The sequence below is a fragment of the Lepisosteus oculatus genome, chromosome 14 (genome assembly GCF_040954835.1).
Source record: "Lepisosteus oculatus isolate fLepOcu1 chromosome 14, fLepOcu1.hap2, whole genome shotgun sequence".
NCBI classification, from domain to species: Eukaryota; Metazoa; Chordata; class Actinopteri; order Semionotiformes; family Lepisosteidae; genus Lepisosteus; species Lepisosteus oculatus.
In genome coordinates this window covers 38,506,216-38,519,415 of record NC_090709.1, presented here as the reverse complement: position 1 = coordinate 38,519,415, position 13,200 = coordinate 38,506,216, and the positions used below count along the sequence as shown (strand labels likewise).

Below are 13,200 nucleotides of genomic sequence, written 5' to 3'. Positions count from 1 at the left end.
CAGCCAGCGTGGGGTCAGTGTGAGAGTGTGTGTGTGTGTGAGAGAGTGTGTGAGTGTGTGTGAGAGTGTGTCTGAGTGCGAGTGTGTGTATGAGAGTTTGTGTGAGAGTGTGTTTGGTCTGAGTGTGAGAGTGTGTGTGTGTGAGAGTGTGTCTGAGTGTGAGAGTGTGTGAGAGTGTGTGATAGTGTGTGATAGTGTGTGAGAGTGAATCAGTGTGTGTGAGTGTGTGTGAGTGAATCAGTGTGTGTGTGAGTGAATTAAAACTGCTGAATTGTCCTCTGACTCTGGGAGAAGAGGAACACTGTAAATAACTCAAGACTGGAGGAACTGGTCATCCAGGATGGAATAATCTGTTCATCGTCTTTCAAAAATATCTGTACCAAAGGCTCCCAGACACAAATAGATCCGACCAAACCATCGGATTTATGGGAAAAACTTAATCGACAACGTCTCCATAGCGGAATAGTGGGTAAGTGTACAATGTGATTAAGTCAATGTACTCGGAGAGCAAACGTGCAGTGAAAATTGGAAACCCAAAGGGACAGAATTCTTCACCCGGGGTCGTGGAGGGGAGACAGGGCTGCAGCCTGAGCCCAACACTGATCAATATCTCTGTCAGCGAGTCCGCAGGAGTGTGGGAACAGTCTGCAGCCCCTTGTCAGAGATCAACTTCCTGCTCTACTGCTCTGATGACCTGGTCCTGCTGTCGCCCACAGAACAGGGGCTGCAGCAGAGCCTGGCACTGCTGGGGCAGGACTGTCACACCTGGGCACTGCCAGCCCATCTGGACCCAGAACAGCAGAGCCTGGCACTGCTGGGGCAGGACTGTCACACCTGGGCACTGCCAGCCCATCTGGACCCAGAACAGCAGAGCCTGGCACTGCTGGAGCAGTACTGTCAGACCTGGGCACTGCCAGTCAATCTGGACCCAGAACAGCAGAGCCTGGCACTGCTGGGGCAGGACTGTCAGACCTGGGCACTGCTGGAGCAGGACTGTCAGACCTGGGCACTGCTGGAGCAGGACTGTCACACCTGGGCACTGCTGGGGCAGGACTGTCAGACCTGGGCACTGCCAGCCCATCTGGACCCAGAACAGCAGAGCCTGGCACTGCTGGAGCAGGACTGTCACACCTGGCACTGCTGGGGCAGGACTGTCACACCTGGGCACTGCTGGGGCAGGACTGTCAGACCTGGGCACTGCTGGGGTAGGACTGTCAGACCTGGGCACTGCCAGCCCATCTGGACCCAGAACAGCAGAGCCTGGCACTGCTGGGGCAGGACTGTCACACCTGGGCACTGCTGGGGCAGGACTGTCAGACCTGGGCACTACCAGCCCATCTGGACCCAGAACAGCAGAGCCTGGCACTGCTGGGGCAGGACTGTCAGACCTGGGCACTGCTGGGGCAGGACTGTCACACCTGGGCACTGCTGGGGCAGGACTGTCAGAATTGGCACTGCTGGGGCAGGACTGTCAGACCTGGGCACTGCTGGGGCAGAACTGTCACACCTGGGCACTGCTGGAGCAGGACTGTCAGACCTGGGCACTGCCAGCCCATCTGGACCCAGAACAGCAGAGCCTGGCACTGCTGGAGCAGGACTGTCACACCTGGGCACTGCCAGCCCATCTGGACCCAGAACAGGGCCTGACGACACCGGGAGCAGGGGAGGGGCGGAGCCTGTCGGGATCGGCAGGCTGATTGGCTCCGCGAGCAGCCAATCGGGCTGCAGGGTCTCAGGCGCACGTCATAGCAAGGGGACGGAGCGGCAGGCGGTGAGCGTGTGTGTCTTAGACTCCGGGTTCTGCATCTTGGTTGGGTTTTTATTTTTATTTCTGCACCCTTTTCCTGAAGGGGAGCCGCAGTCGCGTTTCGGCAGGTGGGTCCTGACGTCTCGCTAATCCAGAGAGACGCACTGTTGTCGTACCTGAAACCGAGCGATTGGGGTTCGCGGTTTGGCCGGTCCCGGTGGGCGGGGGCCGGGGGCCGGGGGCTGTGTGGCGCTGAGCAGACCCGGAGATCTCCGGCTTGCGATGGGAGGGGCAGGTTTTGCGACTTACTGTGGACGTTGTCTTTCACTGTGCATTGAAATGCTCCCCTCAGTGCTGGTTCTTTCTGTATACAAATGCAGCTCCCCTTGAGTTTATTGACTTTCTCTGCCAAAAACTCGCTCTCTTCTGGCGAAACTTGAACTCCCCCCGCCTCTGTTTCGAATAAAATAACTTTTAAAAAAGCTAGCCTTACATTAAAGTGGAACTGTACTGTAGTGTCCAGTCAGGGTGTCTGTGTTAACCCTTCTTTCTGCCTGTTCTAGATATACAGAAGGCCCAGGAACTGTCCCACTATAAATGTAAAGGATTGTGAAAATTACTTTAATTAAAACCTTTTTCTTATGTGGTATAGTAATATTCTCCTAATGTTTCATTTTGCAACATTAAAAAAAAAAACTGTCCATAAGTGTTCTTTGTCCTTGCTTTATACTATAAGTGCAGAACTCTTTTGCACAGACTGCCAGCGTGGGAAGGGTTTCAATGTGACTGTTGGGGTTAAGGAAGAGGAGGAGAGGAGATCTCTTCCACAGAACAAGTGTCGTACTGCTCTTTTTCTTGCTAAGATGGACATTTTACTACTGAAATTCATCAGAAACCAGGCAAAAAGCCCTATCTCCACACACCCTCTCGTGTCTGTCTGGGGCTCAGTCTGGAGCAGGTCCTGCCAGCTGAGAGGACTCACTCACTGAGAGCTGTGTGCTTCAGGGAGACCTGGGTTCAGTGTTCACTGAGAGCTGTGTGCTTCAGGGAGACCTGGGTTCAGTGTTCTCTGAGAGCTGTGTGCTTCAGGGAGACCTGTGTTCAGTGTTCAGTGAGAGCTCTGTGCTTCAGGGAGACCTGGGTTCAGTGTTCCCTGAGAGCTGTGTCCTTCAGAGAGACCTGTGTTCAGTGTTCAGTGAGAGCTCTGTGCTTCAGAGAGACCTGTGTTCAGTGTTCACTGAGAGTTGTGTGCTTCAGAGAGACCTGTGTTCAGTGTTCAGTGAGAGCTGTGTGCTTCAGAGAGACCTGTGTTCAGTGTTCACTGAGAGCTGTGTGCTTCAGGGAGACCTGTGTTCAGTGTTCACTGAGAGTTGTGTGCTTCAGAGAGACCTGTGTTCAGTGTTCAGTGAGAGCTTTGTGCTTCAGAGAGACCTGTGTTCAGTGTTCTCTGAGAGCTGTGTGCTTCAGGGAGACCTGTGTTCAGTGTTCACTGAGAGCTCTGTGCTTCAGAGAGACCTGGGTTCAGTGTTCAGTGAGAGCTGTGTTCAGTGTTCTCTGAGAGTTGTGTGCTTCAGGGAGACCTGGGTTCAGTGTTCAGTGAGAGCTGTGTTCAGTGTTCTCTGAGAGTTGTGTGCTTCAGGGAGACCTGGGTTCAGTGTGCACTGAGAGTTGTGTGCTTCAGAGAGACCTGGGTTCAGTGTTGACTGAGAGCTCTGTGCTTCAGAGAGACCTGTGTTCAGTGTTCAGTGAGAGCTGTGTGCTTCAGAGAGACCTGTGTTCAGTGTTCGCTGAGAGTTGTGTGCTTCAGAGAGACCTGTGTTCAGTGTTCCCTGAGAGCTGTGTGCTTCAGAGAGACCTGGGTGTTGTGAGTATTGTGTAGGAATGAAGAGCACGTTCAGCAATAGACTGATTCACCCACGGTGCGACAGGGAGCGCTACAGGAGGTCATTCTTGCCGTCTGCCATAAGACTGTACAACACACCCACCTTGCGTCTGGGCAGAGGCAACAGCGACAGTGACCTGTTTCTGGACTGAACGCATCTACACATCTACTGGTACATCTGTTCTCTTTCTTTTTCTTCTTCCCGTTTACAACCACTTTTGTGCAATATATGCCAGGGACCTGTGCGATACATTTACATCTATATTTATATCTATATCTATATTACATCTATATTTATATTCATACGTGTGATACGTTTTTCTGTGTACTGTTCTGTTCTAGTTTGTTCTTTCTGTGTCCGGACTGTGAGTAACTCTTGTATTGGATTGTATGTATTGTACTATTAGTATATAATTCGTTACACTGTGGCTGTGTTGTGTGTGTGTGTTAAGCTGCTGTTGCACTGCAATTTCCCTCACGGGATCAATAAAGTATCTATCTATCTAGGAGGGTGTTGAGTGCGCCTGCTGTGCTCCGCTCCGCCGCGCCCCCTGGCGGCCGCAGGGGGGAGAGACCCGGGCGTGTTTCGGGGGCGGGGTCAGCTGACTCAGCCGGGTCACCCGACCGGAGCGGGGCTGTGCGCCGCGGGGAGGGGAGAGGAGAGGAGAGGAGCTGCTCATGCACGATCCCCACCCAGAACCCGCCGGCCCGGCTCCACAGCAGCTCTGAGACCCAGCGCCGTCCAGTCAGCGGTGAGTCCCGCTCTCCCGCGGCTCGTCTGTCCACGGGTCACGCGTGTTTCTCTCCGCGTCCCGCCCCCCCGTGGAGCTCGTCGTGAGAGGACAGATTCAGTCGAGTTGAACTCGCGCGTTACGAGCCGGGGACGGACAGTTTGGTCCTGTGTTGGCGTTAGTCGATGCCAACTGATCGGATTGATTGATCGGCGCTCAGGAGGACAGCGGCAATGCTGAGCTCTCGGACCCGTCCGGACTCCAGCTCTGTCCCCCGGGCTCCAGAGGACCGTACTAACGGGTCCCTGGGCATCAACACTGAGCTCCCTCGTCTCTCCTCTAGTTCAGCGCGATTCACACACTATTATTATTATTGAGAGACAGGCTCACTGTCTGTTCCTCAGGCTGGGACAGGAGATCACACACTGTATTATTATTATTGAGAGACAGGCTCACTGTTCCTCAGGCTGGGACAGGAGATCACACACTGTATTATTATTATTGAGAGACAGGCTCACTGTCTGTTCTTCAGGCTGGGACAGGAGATCACACACTGTATTATTATTATTGAGAGACAGGCTCACTGTCTGTTCCTCAGGCTGGGACAGGAGATCACACACTGTATTATTATTATTGAGAGACAGGCTCACTGTCTGTTCCTCAGGCTGGGACAGGAGATCACACACTGTATTATTATTATTGAGAGACAGACTCACTGTCTGTTCCTCAGGCTGCGACAGGAGATCACACACTGTATTATTATTATTGAGAGACAGACTCACTGTCTGTTCCTCAGGCTGGGACTGGAGATCACACACTGGATTATTATTATTGAGAGACAGGCTCACTGTCTGTTCCTCAGGCTGGGACTGGAGATCACACACTGGATTATTATTATTATTGAGAGACAGGCTCACTGTTCCTCAGGCTGGGACAGGAGATCACACACTGTATTATTATTATTGAGAGACAGGCTCACTGTTCCTCAGGCTGGGACAGGAGATCACACACTGTATTATTATTATTGAGAGACAGGCTCACTGTCTGTCCCTCAGGCTGGGACAGGAGATCACACACTGTATTATTATTATTGAGAGACAGGCTCACTGTCTGTTCCTCAGGCTGGGACAGGAGATCACACACTGTATTATTATTATAGAGAGACAGGCTCACTGTCTGTTCCTCAGGCTGGGACAGGAGATCACACACTGTATTATTATTATTGAGAGACAGGCTCACTGTTCCTCAGGCTGGGACAGGAGATCACACACTGTATTATTATTATTGAGAGACAGGCTCACTGTTCCTCAGGCTGGGACAGGAGATCACACACTGTATTATTATTATTGAGAGACAGGCTCACTGTCTGTCCCTCAGGCTGGGACAGGAGATCACACACTGTATTATTATTATTGAGAGACAGGCTCACTATCTGTCCCTCAGGCTGGGACAGGAAATCACACACTGTATTATTATTATTGAGAGACAGGCTCACTGTCTGTTCCTCAGGCTGGGACAGGAGATCACACACTGTATTATTATTATAGAGAGACAGGCTCACTGTCTGTTCCTCAGGCTGGGACAGGAGATCACACACTGTATTATTATTATTGAGAGACAGGCTCACTGTCTGTTCCTCAGGCTGGGACAGGAGATCTCACACTGTATTGTTATTATTGAGAGACAGGCTCACTATCTGTCCCTCAGGCTGGGACAGGAAATCACACACTGTATTATTATTATTGAGAGACAGGCTCACTGTCTGTTCCTCAGGCTGGGACAGGAGATCACACACTGTATTATTATTATTGAGAGACAGGCTCACTGTCTGTTCCTCAGGCTGGGACAGGAGATCACACACTGTATTATTATTATTGAGAGACAGGCTCACTGTCTGTTCCTCAGGCTGGGACAGGAGATCACACACTGTATTATTATTATTGAGAGACAGACTCACTGACTGTTCCTCAGGCTGGGACAGGAGATCACACACTGTATTATTATTATTGAGAGACAGGCTCACTGTCTGTTCCTCAGGCTGGGACAGGAGATCACACACTGTATTATTATTATTGAGAGACGGGCTCACTGTCTGTTCCTCAGGCTGGGACAGGAGATCACACACTGTATTATTATTATTGAGAGACAGGCTCACTGTTCCTCAGGCTGGGACAGGAGATCACACACTGTATTATTATTATTGAGAGACAGGCTCACTGTCTGTCCCTCAGGCTGGGACAGGAGATCACACACTGTATTATTATTATTGAGAGACAGGCTCACTATCTGTCCCTCAGGCTGGGACAGGAAATCACACACTGTATTATTATTATTGAGAGACAGGCTCACTGTCTGTTCCTCAGGCTGGGACAGGAGATCACACACTGTATTATTATTATAGAGAGACAGGCTCACTGTCTGTTCCTCAGGCTGGGACAGGAGATCACACACTGTATTATTATTATTGAGAGACAGGCTCACTGTTCCTCAGGCTGGGACAGGAGATCACACACTGTATTATTATTATTGAGAGACAGGCTCACTGTTCCTCAGGCTGGGACAGGAGATCACACACTGTATTATTATTATTGAGAGACAGGCTCACTGTCTGTCCCTCAGGCTGGGACAGGAGATCACACACTGTATTATTATTATTGAGAGACAGGCTCACTATCTGTCCCTCAGGCTGGGACAGGAAATCACACACTGTATTATTATTATTGAGAGACAGGCTCACTGTCTGTTCCTCAGGCTGGGACAGGAGATCACACACTGTATTATTATTATAGAGAGACAGGCTCACTGTCTGTTCCTCAGGCTGGGACAGGAGATCACACACTGTATTATTATTATTGAGAGACAGGCTCACTGTCTGTTCCTCAGGCTGGGACAGGAGATCTCACACTGTATTGTTATTATTGAGAGACAGGCTCACTATCTGTCCCTCAGGCTGGGACAGGAAATCACACACTGTATTATTATTATTGAGAGACAGGCTCACTGTCTGTTCCTCAGGCTGGGACAGGAGATCACACACTGTATTATTATTATTGAGAGACAGGCTCACTGTCTGTTCCTCAGGCTGGGACAGGAGATCACACACTGTATTATTATTATTGAGAGACAGGCTCACTGTCTGTTCCTCAGGCTGGGACAGGAGATCACACACTGTATTATTATTATTGAGAGACAGACTCACTGACTGTTCCTCAGGCTGGGACAGGAGATCACACACTGTATTATTATTATTGAGAGACAGGCTCACTGTCTGTTCCTCAGGCTGGGACAGGAGATCACACACTGTATTATTATTATTGAGAGACGGGCTCACTGTCTGTTCCTCAGGCTGGGACAGGAGATCACACACTGTATTATTATTATTGAGAGACAGGCTCACTGTCTGTTCCTCAGGCTGGGACAGGAGATCACACACTGTATTATTATTATTGAGAGACAGGCTCACTGTCTGTTCCTCAGGCTGGGACAGGAGATCACACACTGTATTATTATTATTGAGAGACGGGCTGACTGTCTGTTCCTCAGGCTGGGACAGGAGATCACACACTGTATTATTATTATTATTGAGAGACGGGCTCACTGTCTGTTCCTCAGGCTGGGACAGGAGATCACACACTGTATTATTATTATTCTTGAGAGACAGGCTCACTGTTCCTCAGGCTGGGACAGGAGATCACACACTGTATTATTATTCTTGAGAGACAGGCTCACTGTTCCTCAGGCTGGGACAGGAGATCACACACTGTATTATTATTATTATTGAGAGACGGGCTCACTGTCTGTTCCTCAGGCTGGGACAGGAGATCACACACTGTATTATTATTATTCTTGAGAGACAGGCTCGCTGTTCCTCAGGCTGTATTATTATTCCCCTGGAGCTGCAGTTTCGGTGTGCTGGCTCAGCGCCTCATGTGACTGACCGCGTCTGCCCGGGCCCTGCTGACTCCGCGAGAAGCAGCGGGCAGCGGGGAGTCCCGGGGTCACGCAGAGAGCGCCCCGCGCCGGTCGCCCCCGGCAGTGATGCCCAGTGTTGATTCGTGATTGCTCATCGATAGATGCGGAGCGCCGTGCTGTTCGGCCTGGTGCAGTTCCTCTGCCTGTCAGCAGGGGGAGCCCTGGCCGCAGTGTCCTGCTACAATGACCAGGGGAGTCCTGTGGACTGGTGAGTGCTGGGATCTGGGCAGCTGACACCGTGTCTGTAACAGGTCTCATGTGCTGTAGTGTGTGTATTTACCCCCCTCTCTCTCTCTCTCTCTCAGGTTCTATCTGTACAAGCTGCCCCAGCTGTCCCATCATGCCCCCGGCTCGGGGCTGCTCTATCTGCTCCTTCAGCAGGGGAATGACTCGTGGGTGAAGGGGGCGTCGCTGGTGAACAAGAGTGACGGCGCGCTGGGCAGGACCGTGGGGCAGCTGTACAAACTGAGACAGGTCTGTCTCCCTGCCCCTCCTGCCCCCCCTGTCTCCCCTGTCTCCCTGCCCCTCCTGTCTCCCCTGTCTCCCTGCCCCTCCAGCCCCCCTGTCTCCCGTCTCCCTGCCCCTCCAGCCCCCCCTGTCCTCCCTGTCCCCCCCTGTCTCCCCCGTCTCCCTGCCCCTCCTGCCCCGCTGTCTCCCTTGTCTCCCCTGCCCTCCTGCCCTCCTGCCCCTCCAGCCCCCCCGTCTCCTCTGTCTCCCCTGTCCTCCTGCCCCCCTGTCTCCCTTGTCTCCCCTGCCCTCCTGCCCTCCTGCCCTCCTGCCCCTCCAGCCCCCCCGTCTCCTCTGTCTCCCCTGCCCCTCCAGCCCCCCCTGTCCTCCCTGTCCCCCCCTGTCCCCCAGTGTCTCTGGACGAGCTGTGTGTCAGAAGCTGGTGTCTCTCTCTGCAGCAGGAGGACCTGGGCTACATCCTCTACAACGACCAGAAGCCCCCTGAGCGAGGAGGAGGAGGGGTTTCGAGTGAGTGTGGACACACCAAGGGTGAGCAGGACGGCTCGCTGCCATCGGGAAGACAGACACCCACTGTACAAACTCACAAACAGGACAGCCATTTCCTTACAACAGACAGCGCACTGAGATCAGAGATCAGAACTGAGGTCACACACTGTATTATTATTATTGAGAGACAGGCTCACTGTCTGTTCCTCAGGCTGGGACAGGAGATCACACACTGTATTATTATTATTGAGAGACAGGCTCACTGTCTGTTCCTCAGGCTGGGACAGGAGATCACACACTGTATTATTATTATTATTGAGAGACAGGTTCACTGTCTGTTCCTCAGGCTGGGACAGGAGATCACACACTGTATTATTATTATTGAGAGACAGGCTCACTGTCTGTTCCTCAGGCTGGGACAGGAGGTCACACACTGTATTATTATTATTGAGAGACAGGCTCACTGTCTGTTCCTCAGGCTGGGACAGGAGATCACACACTGGATTATTATTATTGAGAGACAGGCTCACTGTCTGTTCCTCAGGCTGGGACAGGAGGTCACACACTGTATTATTATTATTGAGAGACGGGCTCACTGTCTGTTCCTCAGGCTGGGACAGGAGGTCACACACTGTATTATTATTATTGAGAGACGGGCTCACTGTCTGTTCCTCAGGCTGGGACAGGAGATCACACACTGTATTATTATTATTGAGAGACGGGCTCACTGTCTGTTCCTCAGGCTGGGACAGGAGATCACACACTGTATTATTATTATTATTGAGAGACAGGTTCACTGTCTGTTCCTCAGGCTGGGACAGGAGATCACACACTGTATTATTATTATTGAGAGACAGGCTCACTGTCTGTTCCTCAGGCTGGGACAGGAGGTCACACACTGTATTATTATTATTGAGAGACGGGCTCACTGTCTGTTCCTCAGGCTGGGACAGGAGGTCACACACTGTATTATTATTATTGAGAGACGGGCTCACTGTCTGTTCCTCAGGCTGGGACAGGAGATCACACACTGTATTATTATTATTGAGAGACAGGCTCACTGTCTGTTCCTCAGGCTGGGACAGGAGATCACACACTGTATTATTATTATTATAATTGAGAGACAGACTGTTAATCTTTTCTGTTTCTTACCTTGGTCAAAGATTTGACTACTTTGTATTGTCTATTTAGGGTTCTGCAGCATTGCAGGTTATGTTGTGTTTGTGTGTGTCCCAGTGTGTGAGATATTGCTGTGTGATCTGTGCTGTGATGGGGTTGAGTCTGAGTTGTGGTGCTCTTCCTCTTCTCTGTGTGGATTGTGTCAGCTGTCTGCCCCTCCCTCTCTGTCCACACAGTGATCGCTCTCCTCTTCCTCCAGGTGTTGTCCTATTGGATAAGACTCAGGGCTTCTGGCTGGTCCACAGTACGCCTCACTTCCCCCCTAGACAGGAAGTGGGGGAGTTCTCGTACCCGAGCACAGGCGTGGAGAATGGGCAGAACTTCTTGTGCATGACCTTTCCTCTGGAGAGATTCGAGGCCATCGGTGAGACCGTCTCCGCTTTCCGTCTGTGGCCGGAATTCACTTTTTATTCACCAGTCTTCAGTGTTAAGCCGGGTGTGAGTGTCAGACTCCATCAGTGTGGACTGTGTATACTGACGGTTTGTGTGGATGGATTGTGCGGATCAGTGTGCACTGTCTCAATCTGTGTCGATTAGCTCGGACTGGCTGTGTCGATCTGTGTCGATTAGCGTGGACTGGCTGTGTCGATCTGTGTCAATTAGCGCTGACTGGCTGTGTCGATGTGTCTCGATTAGCGCGGACTGGCTGTGTCAATCTGTGTCGATTAGCGCGGACTGGCTGTGTCAATCTGTGTCGATTAGCGCGGACTGGCTGTGTTGATTACTGCGGACTGGCTGTGTCAATCTGTCTCGATTAGCGCGGACTGGCTGTGTTGATCTGTCTCGATTAGTGCAGACTAGCTGTGTCGATTAGCGCGGACTGGCTGTGTTGATCTGTCTCGATTAGCGCGGACTGGCTGTGTTGATCTATCTCGATTAGCGCGGACTGGCTGTGTTGATCTGTCTCGATTAGCGTGGACTGGCTGTGTTGATCTGTCTCGATTAGCGCGGACTGCCTGTGTTGATCTGTCTCGATTAGTGCAGACTAGCTGTGTCGATTAGCGCGGACTGGCTGTGTTGATCTGTCTCGATTAGTGCAGACTAGCTGTGTTGATTAGCGCGGACTGGCTGTGTCGATCTGTCTCGATTAGCGCGGACTGCCTGTGTTGATCTGTCTCGATTAGTGCAGACTAGCTGTGTCGATTAGCGCGGACTGGCTGTGTTGATTAGCGCGGACTGGCTGTGTCGATCTGTCTCGATTAGTGCAGACTAGCTGTGTTGATTAGCGCGGACTGGCTGTGTTGATCTGTCTCGATTAGTGCAGACTAGCTGTCTCGATTAGTGCAGACTAGCTGTGTTGATTAGCGCGGACTGGCTGTGTCGATCTGTCTCGATTAGCGCGGACTGGCGGTGTCGATCTGTCTCGATTAGTGCAGACTGGCTGTGTGGATTAGCGCGGACTGGCAGTGTTGATCTGTCTTGATTAGCGTGGACTAGCTGTGTTGATCTGTGTTGATTAGTGCGGACTAGCTGTGTCGATTAGCGCGGACTGGCTGTGTCGATCTGTGTCGATTAGTGCGGACTGGCTGTGTGGATTAGCGTGGACTAGCTGTGTTGATCTGTGTTGATTAGCGCGGACTGGCTGTGTGGATTAGCGTGGACTAGCTGTGTTGATCTGTGTTGATTAGCGCGGACTGGCTGTGTGGATTAGCGTGGACTAGCTGTGTTGATCTGTGTTGATTAGCGTGGACTGGCTGTGTGGATTAGCGCGGACCGGCAGTGTTGATCTGTCTCGATTAGCGCGGACTGGCTGTGTGGATTAGCGCGGACCGGCAGTGCTGATCTGTCTGGGCCCGTGTGTGATTCAGGTGAGCAGCTGCAGTACAACCAGCCCCTGGTGTTCGACTGCTCGGTGCCCGACGCCCTGGCCTCCCAGGCGCCCTCCCTGCACCAGCTCTGCAGGAGGCCCTACGGAGCCCCTCCGGCCCCCCGCCCTGCGAACCGCAGTGTCTCCCTGCCCTCCCTCGGCGGGACGACCTTCCTCAGTTTCGCCAAGAGCCGCGCCTTCGATGACGGTGAGCCGGCCGGCCGCGCCTCGCCGGGGTCACGGGGTCACGGGGTCACGGGGCCACGGCGCTGACCCCCCCCTCGCTCTCTCCCCCTCCCACAGACCTGTACGTGGCCTGGGTGGCCCCTTCCCTGGGGGCCGACCTGCTGGTGCAGTTCTGGCAGCGCTCCGCGGGGGTCCGGCCCTCCAACTGCTCGCTGGGGTACCGGGTCCTGAACGTGGAGGGGCTGGACCCCGGCGGCGCCGGCCCCTTCCGCTCCACCCTGGACCACTCCAAGTGGGCCGCCAGCGCCGGCGCCGGGCCCGGGGACGAGGAAGGCTGGGTGTGCGTGGGCGACATCAACCGCGACGAGGCGGAGGAGAGGAGGGGCGGCGGCACCGTGTGCCAGCGGGACGGGCGCGTGTGGAGGGCGTACCACGCGGCGGTCACCGGCGTCCAGGACTGCCCCTAGCCGCGGGCGGCGCTCTGGCCTGCGCGCGAGGGGGGGTGTGTGTGTGTGCGCGCTGGGAGGAACTGGGAAATAAAGGCGTCTCTCCACAGCCGGCTGCCCTGGTCCGCTCTGTCCTGCCCGCAGGTGTGTGTGTGTGTGTGTGTGTGTGTGCGCGCGCACTGGGAGGAACTGGGAAATAAAGGCGTCTCTCCACAGCCGGCTGCCCTGGTCCGCTCTGTCCTGCCCGTGTGTGTGTGTGCTGGGAGGAACTGGGAAATAAAGGCGTCTCTCCACAG

The 13,200-nt window shown here is 53.0% G+C and overlaps 1 protein-coding gene across 3 annotated transcripts; it reads left to right on the top strand.

The window, feature by feature from the left end:
• Positions 1-1,786: 1,786 nt before the first annotated feature.
• dnase2 (deoxyribonuclease II, lysosomal) lies at positions 1,787-13,199 on the top strand. 3 transcript variants are annotated; one of them, XM_069199052.1, is made up of 8 exons: positions 1,787-1,875; positions 4,137-4,381; positions 8,434-8,540; positions 8,638-8,806; positions 9,241-9,328; positions 10,665-10,829; positions 12,274-12,480; positions 12,576-13,199. In XM_069199052.1, the coding sequence occupies exons 3-8, from the start codon at positions 8,434-8,436 to the stop codon at positions 12,923-12,925; spliced, it is 1,086 nt and encodes a 361-aa protein (XP_069055153.1). In that variant the 5' UTR covers positions 1,787-1,875; positions 4,137-4,381; the 3' UTR covers positions 12,926-13,199. The 3 variants fall into 3 exon arrangements, with proteins under 3 accessions (XP_069055153.1, XP_069055152.1, XP_069055154.1); XM_069199051.1 differs by having other exon boundaries at positions 9,238-9,328; XM_069199053.1 differs by lacking the exon at positions 10,665-10,829 and having other exon boundaries at positions 9,238-9,328.
• The last annotated feature ends 1 nt before the right edge of the window (position 13,200 follows it).

Coding starts and splice junctions, on each gene's coding strand:
- dnase2 (XM_069199051.1), top strand. CDS start 8,434: ATGCGGAGCGCCGTGCTGTTCGGCCTGGTGCAGTTCCTCTGCCTGTCA. Junction 8,541..8,637: donor CAGGGGAGTCCTGTGGACTG/GTGAGTGCTGGG, acceptor TCTCTCTCTCAG/GTTCTATCTGTACAAGCTGC. Junction 8,807..9,237: donor AGCTGTACAAACTGAGACAG/GTCTGTCTCCCT, acceptor CTCTCTCTGCAG/CAGGAGGACCTGGGCTACAT.